This window comes from Microcaecilia unicolor, chromosome 3 (assembly GCF_901765095.1).
Source record: "Microcaecilia unicolor chromosome 3, aMicUni1.1, whole genome shotgun sequence".
Classification (NCBI taxonomy): domain Eukaryota; kingdom Metazoa; phylum Chordata; class Amphibia; order Gymnophiona; family Siphonopidae; genus Microcaecilia; species Microcaecilia unicolor.
Window position 1 is genome coordinate 200,208,855 of NC_044033.1, and position 14,862 is coordinate 200,223,716.

General features: G+C 42.6%; 2 protein-coding genes across 4 annotated transcripts in view; both read left to right on the forward strand.

Moving 5' to 3' along the window:
* LOC115466086 (hepatic lectin-like) overlaps positions 1-401 on the forward strand; it is a 29,275-nt gene extending 28,874 nt beyond the window's left edge. For all 3 annotated transcript variants that reach the window (XM_030197103.1, XM_030197104.1, XM_030197105.1), the window contains one exon: positions 12-401. In XM_030197103.1, the coding sequence (XP_030052963.1) occupies positions 12-141 (130 nt within the window). In that variant the 3' untranslated portion in view covers positions 142-401. The remainder of the gene's footprint in view (positions 1-11) is intronic.
* A 9,973-nt stretch (positions 402-10,374) lies between these two features.
* The window catches only part of LOC115466087 (LIM homeobox transcription factor 1-beta-like), a 42,559-nt gene continuing 38,071 nt past the window's right edge, over positions 10,375-14,862 (forward strand). Inside the window, exon 1 of the mRNA XM_030197106.1 lies at positions 10,375-10,478. The gene's annotated coding sequence lies outside the window, so the exon portion shown is untranslated. The remainder of the gene's footprint in view (positions 10,479-14,862) is intronic.

Below are 14,862 nucleotides of genomic sequence, written 5' to 3' on the forward strand. Positions count from 1 at the left end.
TTCCTTGGCAGGTTTTGGAAAACGGATGAACCGAACAATTTTGATCGCAGTGAGGACTGTGCCCATCTCTGGAGCATGGGCGAGTGGAATGATGTTCACTGCACCTACGTGTGTAATGCCATCTGCGAAAGGCAGCTGTAATGCCATAACCGAATCCCTTGAATAAGTCCTTCGAGGTCATTCACTGAGGCTAAGGACTCGAGGACACAGATGCAGCTGAAATTCTGAAGATTTTTAATTGGAGTGCCTTAGACTGGGGTTAGCCCGCTGCTTGCACAATCTGCGTTGTTCCTTTGCCCCTTGAACCCCTTTGCTCAAAGTCATTGTAAGGTAGCAGTAACCCAGCACTGATGAATGTAAAAAGCAGAAATAAATCTATTAAAAAATTAGCTTTAATGTAATCGGGGCTGTGCTGATGCTTCTAGCTCCCAAAATATCTTTCAGGTGCACCAGCACCTTGAAAGCTGATTTTACAGTTACCCTGGCCCAAAAGGAGCTTCCAGTCTTGTCTGGGCACTTGGAGGGTTTGAACAGGGCTGGGGTCATAATCAATGGGACATGAACTTGACGGTTTAAGAGTTATAAATGCCAGAATTAAATTTAAATTAATAAATACAGAAAAATGGCCACTTGCTAGAATGTCTCAGCTTCTCAATTAACGTATGTGGAGCCGTATTTTCAAAGCTCTTAGCCTTGCAAAGTTCCATTCACTACCACCTTCCCATGCACAACAGGAATCCACCTCCATGGGCTTTCCTAGGTGGTCACTTTTCAAATGAGAAGCACGGGGGATGTTACCCCTGGGCCAGTGTCACCTCAGCCCCCCCCCCCCCCCCCCCCCCCCCCCCCCCCCCAGTGTCACTGGGAAAGACATGGAACCAGTGAGGGGCAAGAGTCATTCCCCTTCTGACCACAAGATGTCACCCTGCCACACATATCTCTCATCCACTCCTTCAGTTTAAGGAAATCAACTCCTTCTCTCATGCCTCTGAGAGAAAATCCAACCCAGGCTCCTCATGAGCTAGGGGCTGATGCAGATGCTCTATCCCCATCCTACCTTGTGTTTGAGCATTGCACTAAAGCTCAGGCCCCAATTCTCTAACACAAGGGCAATAAATAGAATTAAAGCAAATAAAATAAGATGATGCCTTTTTATTGGACTACCTTCATACATTTTTTTATTAGCTTTTGAAGGCAGGTCAGAAACAAGCAAATGGAAGTTCAATGCAAAGGTTTTGCTCCTTGAGCTGAAAGCAAATAGGCTGAGTCCCAAAAACTGTGCACTGACATGGGCAGGCACACTGGACGGATACACGCATGGGTCTACACTAGTGACACCTTTGTCTTGCACAAAAAAAATTAAGAACATAAGCATTGCCATACTGGGACAGACAGAAGGGGGGGGAGAAATAGGACTTGATATATCGCCTTTCTGAGGTTTTTGCAACTACATTCAAAGTGGTTTACATATATTCAGGCACTTATTTTGTACCAGGGGCAATGGAGGGTTAAGTGACTTGCCCAGAGTCACAAGGAGCTGCAGTGGGAATTGAACTCAGTTCCCCAGGATCAAAGTCCACTGCATTAACCACTAGGCTACTCCTCCACTCCAGAAGGCCCATCAAGCCCACATCCTGTTTCCAACAGCAGCCAATCCAGGTCACAAGTACCTGACAAGATCCCAAACAAATAAGCAGTGGATTTTCCCAAGTCCTTCTTAATAATGTCTTATGGACTTTTCTTTTAGGAAAGTATCCAAACCTTTTTTTTAACCCTGCTAAGCTAACTGCTTTTACCACTTTCTCTAGCAACAAATTCAAGAGTTTAATTACACATCCAGTGAAGAAATATTTTCTCCAGTTTTGTTTTAAATTTTTACTACATTGTAGCTTCATTGCGTGCCCCCTAGTCCTAGTATTTTTGGAAATAGTAAAGTAGCGATTCACGTCTCCGCATGCCACTCCACTCATTATTTTATAGACCTCAATCATACCTCCCCTCAGCCATCTCTTCTCCAAGCGGCATATGTCGGATTGCATGCGCATAAAAAATGCTATTGTGTGCATAAATTTAGCAATATTAGTGCACAGAACAGAATCCCAGAATAGGTGCAGGTTTACACCCATACAACATGAATAGTGCCATTCATCAACAGTCCAGCACTTTACTCTTTGCTCACCACACTTCCCTTCAGCTCAGTCTTATTTTTTTTTACCACGTTCATCACGGATGCCAGAAAAAGTTGCATATTTTCAAAGAAACCAAGCTACCCAGTTCCAGGCTAGAGATTGTGGGCCGGTCCTGGTTTTGAACTTATATCTCAAAGCTGTGTGAAATTTGTAGTACCTGGTCATGCCCATTGACATGGGTGCTGCGGATCCCGTAATGCATCAGGATGGGGTAGTTAGAAATCTAGGAGTGTCTCAAAATCTCCAGCCTGGAACTGGGTAACTCGGCTGCTCTGTATTCTTATGGTCATGGGTGGGCATGAATCCTCACTAATGTTACTGCAGAAGAGTGAGCTAACCTTTTACTCCTGCTCAGCCCTTCCATGGTGCTCAGCTTTGCCTTTGTGTCTTCTGCATATTTCTCTACATCTGCAAGTAATAACTAATAGCATTATAAATGTCAGACCAATGGTCCATCTAGCCCAGTATCCTGTTTCCTGAACAGTGGCCAAGTCAGGTCACAAGTACCTGGCAGAAACCCAGTTAGCAGCAGCATTCCAGAACCCCAAAGAGTAACAACATTCTCGAATCTCCAAGAATAGCAAGTTTCCATGTAGAACCCCAAAGAGTAGCAACATTCCAGAACCCCAAAGAGCAACAAGATTCTGGAATCTTCAAGATTAGCAAAATTCCATGTAGAACCCCAAAGAGTAGCAATATTCCAGAACCCCAAAGAGCAACAAGATTCCGGAACCCTAAAGAGTGACAAGATTCCATACTACAAATCCCAGGTCAAGCAGTTGCTTCCCCATGTCTGTCTCAATAGCAGACTATGGACTTTTCCTCCAGGAACTTGTCCAAACCTTTTTTTTAAACTCAGATATACTAACCGCTGTTACCATATCCTCCGGCAAAGATTTGCAGAGCTTAACTATTCGTTGACTAAAAAAATATTTCCTCCTATTTGTTTCAAAAGTATTTCCATGTAACTTCATTGAGTGTCCCCTAGTCTTTGTACTTTTGGAACTAGTAAAAAATCAATTTACTTCTACTCTTTCTACACCACTTAGGATTCTGTAGACTCAATCATTTCTCTCATCCGTCTCTTTTCCAAGCTGAAGAGCCCTAACCTTTTTAGCCTTTCCTCATATGAGAGGAGTTCCATCCCCTTTATCATTTTGGTCGGTCTTCTTTGAACCTTTTCTAATACTGCTATATCTTTTTTGAGATACGACATCCGGAACTGAACACAATAATCAAGGTGCGGTTGTACCGTGGAGCGATGCAAAGGCATTATTGTATTTTCGGTCTTATTCACCATCCCTTTCCTAATAATTCATAGCATTCTGTTTGGTTTTTTGGCCGCCTCCAGACATTGTGTTCAAAACTCGTTTCTACATAATTCTGCACAAGGCCTAATGCACTTTACTGCATCAGCCTCAGTATTAGTCTAGTCCTGGGTTTACCCCATTGCATGCAGGAACTTGTAGTTGTGATATCACCATTGCATTTGCTAAGAAAAGCAAAATTACAAGTCCATGCATACATGGATCAAGCCAGTTAGTAACCCAATGTGTGAAGCTTTATTCTGGATTGAAAATTTCCCAAGGCACCTAGTTGCTAAGACCAAAAATTGTACATAAGTAATGCCACACAGGGAAAAGACCAAAGGTCCATCGAGCCCAGCATCCTGTCCACAACAGCAGCCAATCCAGGCCAAGGGCACCTGGCGAGCTTCCCAAACGTACAAACATTCTATACATGTTATTCCTGGAATTGTGGATTTTTCCCAAGTCCATTTAGTAGTGGTTTATGGACTTGTCCTTTAGGAAACCGTCTAGCCCCTTTTTAAACTCTGCTATGCTAACCGCCTTCACCACGTTCTCCGGCAATGAATTCCAGAGTTTAATTATGTGTTGGGTGAAGAACAATTTCTCCGATTTGTTTTAAATTTACTACACTGTAGTTTCATCGCATGCCCCCTAGTCCTAGTATTTTTGGAAAGCATGAACAGACGCTTCACATCCACCTGTTCCACTCCACTCAATATTGTATATACCTCTATCATGTCTCCCCTCAGCTGTCTCTTCTCCAAGCTGAAAAGCCCTAGCCTCCTTAGCCTTTCTTCATAGGGAAGTCGTCCCATCCCCGCTATCATTTTCCTCGCCCTTCGCTGCACCTTTTCCAATTCTACTATATCTTTCTTGAGATGCGGCAACCAGAATTGAACACAGTGCTCAAGGTGCGGTCACACCATGGAGTGATACAATGGCATTATAACATCCTTACACCTGTTTTCCATGCCTTTCCTAATGATACCCAACATTCTATTCGCTTTCCTAGCCGCAGCAGCACACTGAGCAGAAGGTTTCAGTGTATTATCGGCGACGACACCCAGATCCCTTTTTTGGTCCGTAACTCCTAACGTGGAACCTTACATGACGTAGCTATAATTCGGGTTCTTTTTTCCCACATGCTTCACCTTGCAGTTGCTCACATTAAACGTCATCTGCCATTTAGCCTCCCAGTCTCATAAGGTCCTTCTGTAATTTTTCACAATCCTGTCACGAGTTAACGACTTTGAATAACTTTGTGTCATCAGCAAATTTAATTACCTCGCTAGTTACTCCCATCTCTAAATCATTTATAAATATGTTAAAAAGCAGCAGTCCTAGCACAGACCCCTGAGGAACCCCACTAACTACCCTTCTACATTGTGAGTACTGCCCATTTAACCCCACTCTGTTTCCTATCCTTCAACCAGTTTTTAATCCACAATAGGACATTTCCTCCTATCCCATGACCCTCCAATTTCCTCTGTAGCCTTTCATGAGGTACCTTGTCAAACGCCTTTTGAAAATCCAGATACACAATATCAACCGGCTCCCCTTTGTCCACGTTTGTTTACTCCTTCAAAGAAATTGAAGTAAATTGGTGAGGCAAGATTTCCCCACACAAAAACCGTGCTGACTTGGTCTCAGTAATCCATGTCCTTGGATGTGCTCAGTAATTTTGTTTTTTGATAATAGTCTCTACCATTTTCCCTGGCACCAACATCAGATTCACTGGTCTATAATTTCCCGGATCTCCCCGGGAACCTTTTTTAAAAATCGGCGTTACATTAGCCAACCTCCAATCTTCCGGTACCACGCTCGATTTTAAGAATAAATTACATATCACTAACAGTAGCTCCGCAAGCTCATTTTTCACTTCTATCAGTACTCTAGGATGAATACCATCCGGTCCAGGAGATTTGCTACTCTTCAGTTTGCTGAACTGCCCCATTACGTCCTCCAGGTTTACCGTGAAGTCAGTAAGTTTCTCCGACTCGTCCGCTTGAAATACCATTTCTGACACCAGTATCCCACCCAAATCTTCCTCGGTGAAGACCGAAGCAAAGAATTCATTCAATCTCTCCGCTACGTCTTTGTCTTCCTTGATCGCTCCTTTTACCCCTCGGTCATCCAGTGGCCCAACCGATTCTTTTGCCGGCTTCCTACTTTTAATATACCGAAAATAAATTTTGCTATGTTTTTTGCCTCTAATGCTATCTTTTTTTCGTAATCCCTCTTGGCCTTCTTTATCTGCGTCTTGCATTTGCTTTGGCACTCCTTATGCTGCTTCTTGTTATTTTCAGACGGTTCCTTCTTCCATTTTCTGAAGGCGTTTCTTTTAGCCCTAATAGCTTCCTTCACCTCACTTTTCAACCACGCCGGCTGTCTTTTGGACTTCCATCTTTCTTTTCTAATTAGTGGAATATGTTTGGCCTGGGCCTCCAGGATGGTATTTTTGAACAGCGTCCATGCCTGTTGTACAGTTTTTACCCTCTCAGTTGCCCCCCTAAGTTTTTTTTTTTAACCGTTCTTCTCATTTTATCATAGTCTCCTTTTTTAAAGTTAAACGCTAACGTATTTGACTTCCTGTGTATAGATACTTTAAGGCTGATATCAAAACTGATCATATTATGATCACTGTTATCAAGCGGCCCCAGTACCATAACGTCCCTCACCAGATCATGCACTCCACTAAGGACCAAGTCTAGAATTTTTCCTTCTCTCGTCAGCTCCTGCACCAGCTGCTCCATAAAGCTGTCCTTGATTTCATCAAGGTATTGTACCTCTCTAGCGTGTCCCAATGTTACATTTACCCAGTCTATATTTGGATAATTAAAGTCACCCATCATTATTATCACATTGCCCATTTTGTTTGCGTCTCTGATTTCTTTTATCATTTCTGCGTCTACCTGCTCATCCTGGCGAGGCAGATGGTAGTACACTCCCATCACCATCCTTTTCCCTTTTATATTACTGGAAATGTTACAGTTCCAAAATTTTAGAGGGGATCACTCGGAGCATGTGGTCGCAACATGTGCTGTATTTCTAAGATTTAAGATATATTTTGATTCTATTCTGTTTTATTATTCCCCAATTACCTATAAGGTAATAAGATAAGCATATGTAAGGAAAAGGGGAAGTAAATACACTAAATTTGAATTAATTACATTAACCTGCATTGTACGTCTAGGAACATGTGCTTAAAGCAGTTGGAGCTTGCACATTTGAGGACATGTGCTTTTCCCAATATAAAGGCCAGATAGTTAACTTTAAAAAGAAAATGTTTATTTCTAATACAGCAAGGTAACAAGTTTACAATAGAGAGGCAATTTTAGAGAGGATCTTTTACCAATGGAAGTGTGCTACAAAATAACAGGTTTGATTGTAAATGAAGCTGGATAACTCACATTGATGGAGGCTGCTATGGAGAGTGATGCAGGAGATCCTTGCTGGTACAGGAAGTTTCTTTGTAGATTTGCTGTCATGGAATTTCAACCCACAATGATTCAAAGGTGTGATTTGTGTCCTGCTGAATTTGTAATCTATCTGAGTCAAGGCTCTCATTAATATACAATGCTACCCCTCCACCAGTCCGGTCCATCCTATCACTACGATATACTTTGTACCCCGGTATGACAGTGTCCCACTGGTTATCCTCCTTCCACCAGGTCTCAGTAATGCCTATTATATCCAATTTTTCATTTAGTGCAATGTATTCCAACTCTCCCATCTTATTTCTTAGACTCCTAGCATTTGCATATAGACATTTCAGAGTATGTTTGTTGTTCCTATTTGCATGATGCTTAGTACTTGCCACTTGTGATGAAAATAAAAGCCTGAGACATGGAAGTAGCTTTGTAATCTGGTGGGTGAGCAAGGAGGCTAGAGAGAAAACAGGAGACAGCATGATTCCACAAAGCTGAAGCCAGTCCACCCAAGGAGGTTTTCATTCTCCCCCATGCAGCTGCTGCCATCTTGGTACACCCAAAATGCTATAATTGATAGGGCGATAAGCTCTGCCTACTGGCTTCAGCCCACATAATGGGCCAGATAGGCTCACACCTTGTTCTTTATCTTTATTTATTTTGTGTTACATCTGTATCCCACATTTTCCCACCTATTTGTAGGCTCAATGTGGCATACATAGTACCAGAGAGGCTCTTTGCTGACTCCGGTGTGAACAAATACAAAGTGATGTTGTGGTAAGATAAGTTCATGTGGCAGAGCCACATTAGGGAATCGTACAGCGGAAGAGTTGTGTTATGTCCATTCCGTACTTTAGTTTTGTTGTTTTGCAGAGATCAGGCATTTAAGTTGGCTCGGTAGGGTATGCTTTTTTTTTTTTAATCTAACCTCCTTGGGTGGAGGCAAAGGTGAAGCTGGTCTAGCAACACTGCCAAACTTCACCCAGGTCATCTTCAACAAGATGTTCTCATCCTGGGTTTGCCAGTGTTGCATTCATTAACTTGTAGTGCTGTTAACTGCACCCCCACCCCAGAAGAAAAAAAGCAAGAACTACAAATCCCAGCATGCAACACCAGGTCAACCCAATCACTTGATATTAGAAAGACAGACAGAGCCAGAAAAAGCAAAGTCTCAAATGTCTCCCAGTTCTGGCACTTGGTCAAGGCATGTGAGAAAGCAGAAAATTCAAAATGTGTGGGGGAGGGGGGTACCTAGTAGAATATGCTGAGCACACTCGCACACTGTGTTACAGGAGGCTCTGTGAAACAGAGGGCTGATTTGCTTTGTGTGGAATAGAGAGGGGAATATACAGATGTATGGTTATGTGCATGGGATTATCTGGATAAAAGAACACACTGAGGATGTGTGTCTAGCCAATGTAGGGTCTGTGTGTCTTTGTACCTGTTGAGACATGTGTTTGTGTGTAATTGTGGGCATGTGCGTGTGAGATTACAGTAGGTGTGTGGCTGTGTAAGTGTGATGCTGAATGTTGTGTGTGTGAGAGCTGTACTGTGCATGTGTAGGTATGTGTGTCTGTGTACATGTGTGTGATTGTGAATGTGTAGTGTAGGGTGGTGTGAGTCTGCCTTCCCCTCACCTCTGGCACCTTCCTTTTAGTGAAACTGAGCATTCAGACCAGAATGTGCCCCCCTCAAACTCGCTCTGGCCCCCTCCCACTGCGAGGTCTGGCTACCCCTAGCTACGTAGGGGTTTTTGTGTGACTGTAGGTGTGTGTATATGGTTGTGCATTTGTGTGTTGACAATTTGATCCCTGGCTTCTGTTTCCCTCTGAGTCCCCAGCTCTTCGGGGTTGTTTTTTACTGTTTTGTTTTTCGGCAGGTTTTTCCCCCCTTTTTTCTTGTAACTGAGTTTCTTCTTCTCCATCCTTTCCCACCTTCACTCTCTTTTTCAGTTATTGTATTTTTCTTTGTCGGCAGAATTTCTCTACGAATTAAACATTCTATTATTATTATTATTATTTTACATCTGCCTCTTCCATCGCACTATTAACTAATATTGAGTATTTGACCATTTTAAGCTACTGTAGGTAACTAGTTTTCTTTTGAATAATTTGGAAGAATTTCCTTTTTCTTCTCAGGCCTGATGTCTTTACTTTTACACCGAAATAATTTTCTCTTCTTCTTTTATGAACTTGTAAAACTCCAAATGGTGCAGTTTCAGCATCCGACATCGTTTTATAACATTTTTCTTTTCGAATTTGTTTTACAGCTGATAAAAAGGGGGAAAACGTCGGTTTTTTTTATGTCTCTTTTTCTAAATATCCCTGTTTCTGTCCCTTTTCCCAGCTCAATAATAATAAAAATCTACCAGATACGCGGGAAAATCAAGTCACGAAAATGTCATTTTAATTCCACAGCTTTCGTATAAAAAAAATAATAATCCTCGCTCAAATTCTCCCTTTCACCCCATTTGGTCTCGATTTTTTTTTTTTATACCACCGGACAGTCAGCTCCAAAAGGGAATGGTACATTTCGGATTAGTTAATGTTTACATGTAATCACCCAGGTTTGTTTGAAACTGCTGCAAACTAGAGGAACATTTCTAAACGTATATTTTCTTTTTCTTTAAGATCGTTCCCTGGCCATGGGGTTGTTTTTTTTTTTTTTTATCACAAAGGATTTCCTTTACGATCATAAACTGATGTCTATAACCACCTGCTTTTATATACGAAAATCAAGAAAACAACCCCGAGAAATATACAAAGATTCTATTTAATTTAATAATTGTTATTTAATCAATGTTTAAATAAGTTTTAGAGGGGGCCGGTTCTCTGCGGGTAATTTAGGAAAGTGGGAGTTATAAAGAGAGCTGGCCCCGACTTCCTCCAGATACCGCCCCCCCTCTTTTTCCTTGGAATTAGGGGGGGGGGTCTTTTAGGGGTTGTTTAGACCTGTTGGACATCCCGGATCTGCCCCGTCCTGATGCTGAAAGTCTCCCCCCCTGTTTCCATTCCTAGAAATAAAGCCTGCTCACATAAATAAAAAATACCTTTTTATTTTGCTTACAATAGGTTTCTTGAGTAGTTTGGGGGAGCTCACACCCCCTTTCCCTGCTCAGAATAAACCGAGCAAAGGTTTTTTTTTCTCTCTCTCTGCTTTTTCCTCTTTGTCTTCTCTCCTCCTCTCCAGTGTCTCTCTTCTCTTTTCCACCCTCTTCCCCTGCTCTATTTCTGCTTCTCCCCCTTCCCCATTCTCTCCCTCTTTCCCCCCTTCCTCTGGACCCCCACCCCTGTCTGCCTCGTCCCCCCCCCCCTTCCTTCCCCTGTCCCTCACTGCCTAGGAGGTGGGATGAAGAGGAGGTCTACCAGATGAAGCACCTGGATCCAGCTGTGGAGGGGGGCTGGCTGCCTCTTGCCAGGGGTTCTCTGCCTGCTGCGGCTCCCCCTTTCCCACCCCACACTCCCCTTCCCCTCTCCTGCCAGGGAAGCTGGCTCTCCGCATCGGACCTTCTAGCCTGGGAGCACCCTGCTGGCTCGGAAAGAGACTCACTGGTAGGTTTATGCCATTCCCCCCCACCCCCACCCTCTTCCCCTTATTTTCATGTCAATTCAATTGCAGCTTAATAAATGCAGCAAGAGACAGTCTCTGTCCCGGGGAGGGAGGCTGGGGCTGGAGATCCATCACGCCACCAGAGACCAGTCCTGCCGTGGGCATTAGCCCACCGGGAGCATCAAAGCTCCGGGGTACTATTTTAGTAGCCACCTGAGGTAGGGAGCTGAGGACGCGTTTTCCAGGGGCAGCGCTGGGCTTTGAGCCCCGCAGCACTCGAATCAATAGCGAGTCTTCTCGCGTTGCACGAAAGGGTCAGAACGGGGTTTGTCCCCCGTTCTGGGGATGATTCGTTGAGAAGGACTAATTCAGTATAAATCCTGTTCCTGGTCCCCCTGCCCTGGAAAAGACAGGTGCAAAGAGGGGCGATGCGCTATTTTTTTTACGGTATTTTTAAAAGCTCTGAGGTTGAGAGGGAAAGGACAGGTATTTTCAAGAAGGACTTTTGGTTCTGTAGCGTAATCCGAATTAGGGTTTCTACACCCCGAAAAACAGACGGTTATGTATTTGCTAATTTTTCTTATACCTGTAATTTTAATTGATTTAGTAAAATTATGTACTAAATTTTATAAAGATATTCGCATGTACACAGGTGTTGGGTTTATGCGTCTTAAAGAAAGTTTACAGGTTCATATGTTAAAGGTTTGTCTTTCCTTTTACACTTTGGGAGGGTTAAGTCGGAAAGACAAACGGACACTCACACATCGGTAGATTTATTCTTTATTTGAAAATGATGCCATAAAAAAAATTATTCTGCTAAAAGATAAAAACAGGAAAAAAATTAAATTATTCTCTAAAAGATAAAAACAAGAAAAAAAACAGCTGGTGTATTTGAAATTTTTCAAATTAATTGGACTGCAAATATATGTTTAATTACATATATAAGTGCTTCAGTTTATATTATAATACATGTCCAGGTTTATATGGACTTTTTATATCTGATTGCCTGTGAAGGTAGATTCGTCTTTTATGCGTGTAAACTTTGAACACGCACTGCAGCCCGGATTTTTACAACTTGGTCCAAGGTAAAAACGTTGTACAAGATTTAAAGAAAACGGGCTGAGATTTTCTGTTATGTGTTTTTTTAATAGGCTGAACAAAATTAAAATTTTGTTAGGAAAATAAAATCCCTTTTTCACCAGGGACAAAACTTATACCCTCCAACCCCGACGCTTCAAAAACCTAATAAAACACGGCTTTATCGGGAAACTCTCTCGTGTTTTTACTCTTATGGTATGAGGGTAACTGGAGGTTATTTCTGTAATAAGTTAAAACATTGAAGAATAATATTTCTAAAATTATAGATTTAAAATTGATGTAATTACCATTATTAATTTTCTTGCAGGAAATCTTTTGCAAACTTTTTTTTTCCGCTTTGCTTTTGATTGCAATAAAAAAAAGAGGATCAGCAATTTGAAAAAAAGACGGGGGGGGGAGGAGGCAGGAGAAAGGAGCGGATAAAGGGGGATTGGGGAAGGAGGTTAGGAAAGGGACAAAAAAGAGAAGAGAACAGGAAAAATTAATGACGAACAGAGAGAAAGAAGAAAAGAGAAAAAGCAATGAATGAGAGAGGGAAGAAAAGAGACAGAGAGACAAATAAGAAGAGGACAGTAAAAAGGAATGAATAACAGCCAGAGAGAAAGAGAGTGAAGAAAAGAGACATGAGAGACAACAGAACAGGAAAATGAATGAATAACAGAGAGAGAGAGAGAAGAGGAATGAGAGAGACCAGAAGAGAACAAGAAAAAAAAATGACTAAAAGAGGAGAAGAAAATAGATATGAGAGACAACTGAGAAGAGAACAGTAAAAAGGAATGAATACAAGATAGAAGGAAGAAAAGAGACATGAGAGAGGCAAACAAGAGAACAGGAAAATGAATGAATAACAGAGAGAGAGAAGAAAATAGACACAAGAGACAAATGAGAAGAGAACAATAAAAAGGAATGAATAACAGATAGATGGGAGAGACCAGACATGAGAGAGACAAACAAAAGAACAGGAAAAAAGTTAGAAAAAAGAAAAAGAGAGGCAGAGACAATAAGAAAGGGAAAAGTGACCGAGGAAGGGAAAGAATTAAGGATGAGACACAGGAGGACATTACACCTGTTTTCCCCCACCCCCTCCAATCAATCCCACCTTCCCCTCCTGTATGCTGCATGTCTCTGGCATTGTGCTGACCCATTAGTCAGATGTGATGGGTATCCCTCACATCTGCAGCAAGGGAAGAAAGCCCTTACGAGACACCCCCATCCTGGCAGTTCTTGGAGGAGGGTTGCCCACCTTCTGCCTTGCATTCTTATCCAACCTGCACACAATCCACATTCACACAGGAGGACCCTGCCCCAGAGAGCTTAAGACTCTCTCTGTCTATCACTGTCCCACACCTTTACTCCTGGCCTTTCCTCCATTCTTCCCTATCCCCCCCCCCCCCCCCACACACACACACACATTGGGATCTGTGGAAAGGGAGGGGGTTCCTAAGCCTGAACTGTTGCTTGTTAGACTGGGGAGGGTGCTATCCAGATAGAAAAAATATATATACCAGTGAGTACATCCTGTGGATCTTGACCCCCACTATCCCCTCACCCACTTTTGCATCTTAGAAAAGTGTAGAGGACAGACAGACCGATAAGGTTCTTCATTCAATTCTTCCTAGTCTTGGAGCCTGTCTCCCCTTCCTTTCAGGACAGAGGCAGCCAGGATTTATTCACATTTACCTGGCCAGAGTCCCAGAAAAAGGCATTCAACAGAGAACTGGGACCTGGAAACCCAACCTGGGACCCCAGGAATAATTGAAGGTTGCACAATTCATTCTAGGAGGTTCACAAGGTTCTCCTGTGTATTGAGGACACTCCTTGATTAAAGATAGGATTGCACCCTCTCTGCTCACATATACTGAAATGGATTATCACTAGCTGTAGCTCTCATGTGGGTTCTCTAAATGGAAGTTACAGAGCTGTCCTCTAGACAAGGGGGGATAATTGAATACAGACATTAACGGGGACACAAGACTCAACCCCCTACTCGCCCTTAAAATTATAATAATGAGATGCAAGGATAATACAGATATGATTATGTAAATAATTGAGACCAGAACAACTTGCTTGGTATTAAACAACAGGCAGCAGCTTTGTTTAGTGGTGATGTTTTTCTAGCTCTGGTTTTAATAATAAGTGACTAGGGGGGCATGCAATGAAGCTACAAAGTAGTAAATTTAAAATGAATTAGAGAAAATATTTTTTCATTCAACATGTAATTAAACTCTGGAATTCTTTGCCAGAGAATGTGGTAAAAGCAGTTAGCTTATCGGGGTTTAAAAAAGGTTTGACGCTTCCTAAAAGAAAAGTCCGTAAGCTATTACATAACATAGTAACATAGTAGATGACGGCAGAAAAAGACCTGCATGGTCCATCCAGTCTGCCCAACAAGATAAACTCATATGTGCTACTTTTTGTGTATACCTTACCTTGATTTGTACCTGTCCTTTTCAGGGTACAGACCGTATAAATTGGACTTGGGGAAAATCCACTGCTTATTTCTAGGATAAGCAGCATAAAATGTATTGTACTGTTGTGGGATTTTGCCAGGTACTTGTGACCTGGATTGGCCACTTTTGGAAACAGGTTATTGGGCTTTCGTGGACTTTCGGTCTGTCCCAGTATGGCAATACTTATGTACTTATTTAGAACTACCAGACTGACTACCTGCCATTTTACAGCAAGGAGTCTCAGCCAAATATTATAAAGTACAATTTTTTTACCCGCCATAGCAGCAAGGCCAAACATTGTAGATGTTGACCTCTACGCCCGTATTAAGCTGTGGCCCAATGCTCACCTTCTGGTGAACATTGAGACCCTGTTCAGAAGGACCTGCCCAGGCTGTAGCTTGGGTACCCCCACTCCCAAACTGTGACAAAGCAAATAACTGAAGGCACCACGGACACAGTGAAAACGTATGGGGTTGGGAGGGTGGGCAAGCAAGGATCCTGGTCCTCAGGGGGGCCTTAAATCCAGCACTGCTATTCCCTTCCACTCTCCCCTGGAAGTCACCCCCCCCCCACCCCCGAGCAGCATTTCAAAAACACTAATAATCCAATCATCCTCGATCAGGAGCCTGAGGCCCGAACCCTAGCCCACTGAGCTTGCCCCCCCCCCCCATTAAAGGGGTGGGTTCCGGACCTGCCATTCACCTTCTTTCAGGAGTCCTTTTACTAAGCTGCAGTAAAAGGGGGCCTGTGCTAGTGTCAGTGCGCATTTTTTTTAACACGCACTGAAGCCCCCTTTTACCACAGTGGGTAAAAGGCTTTCTTTTATTTCTCTCAAAAA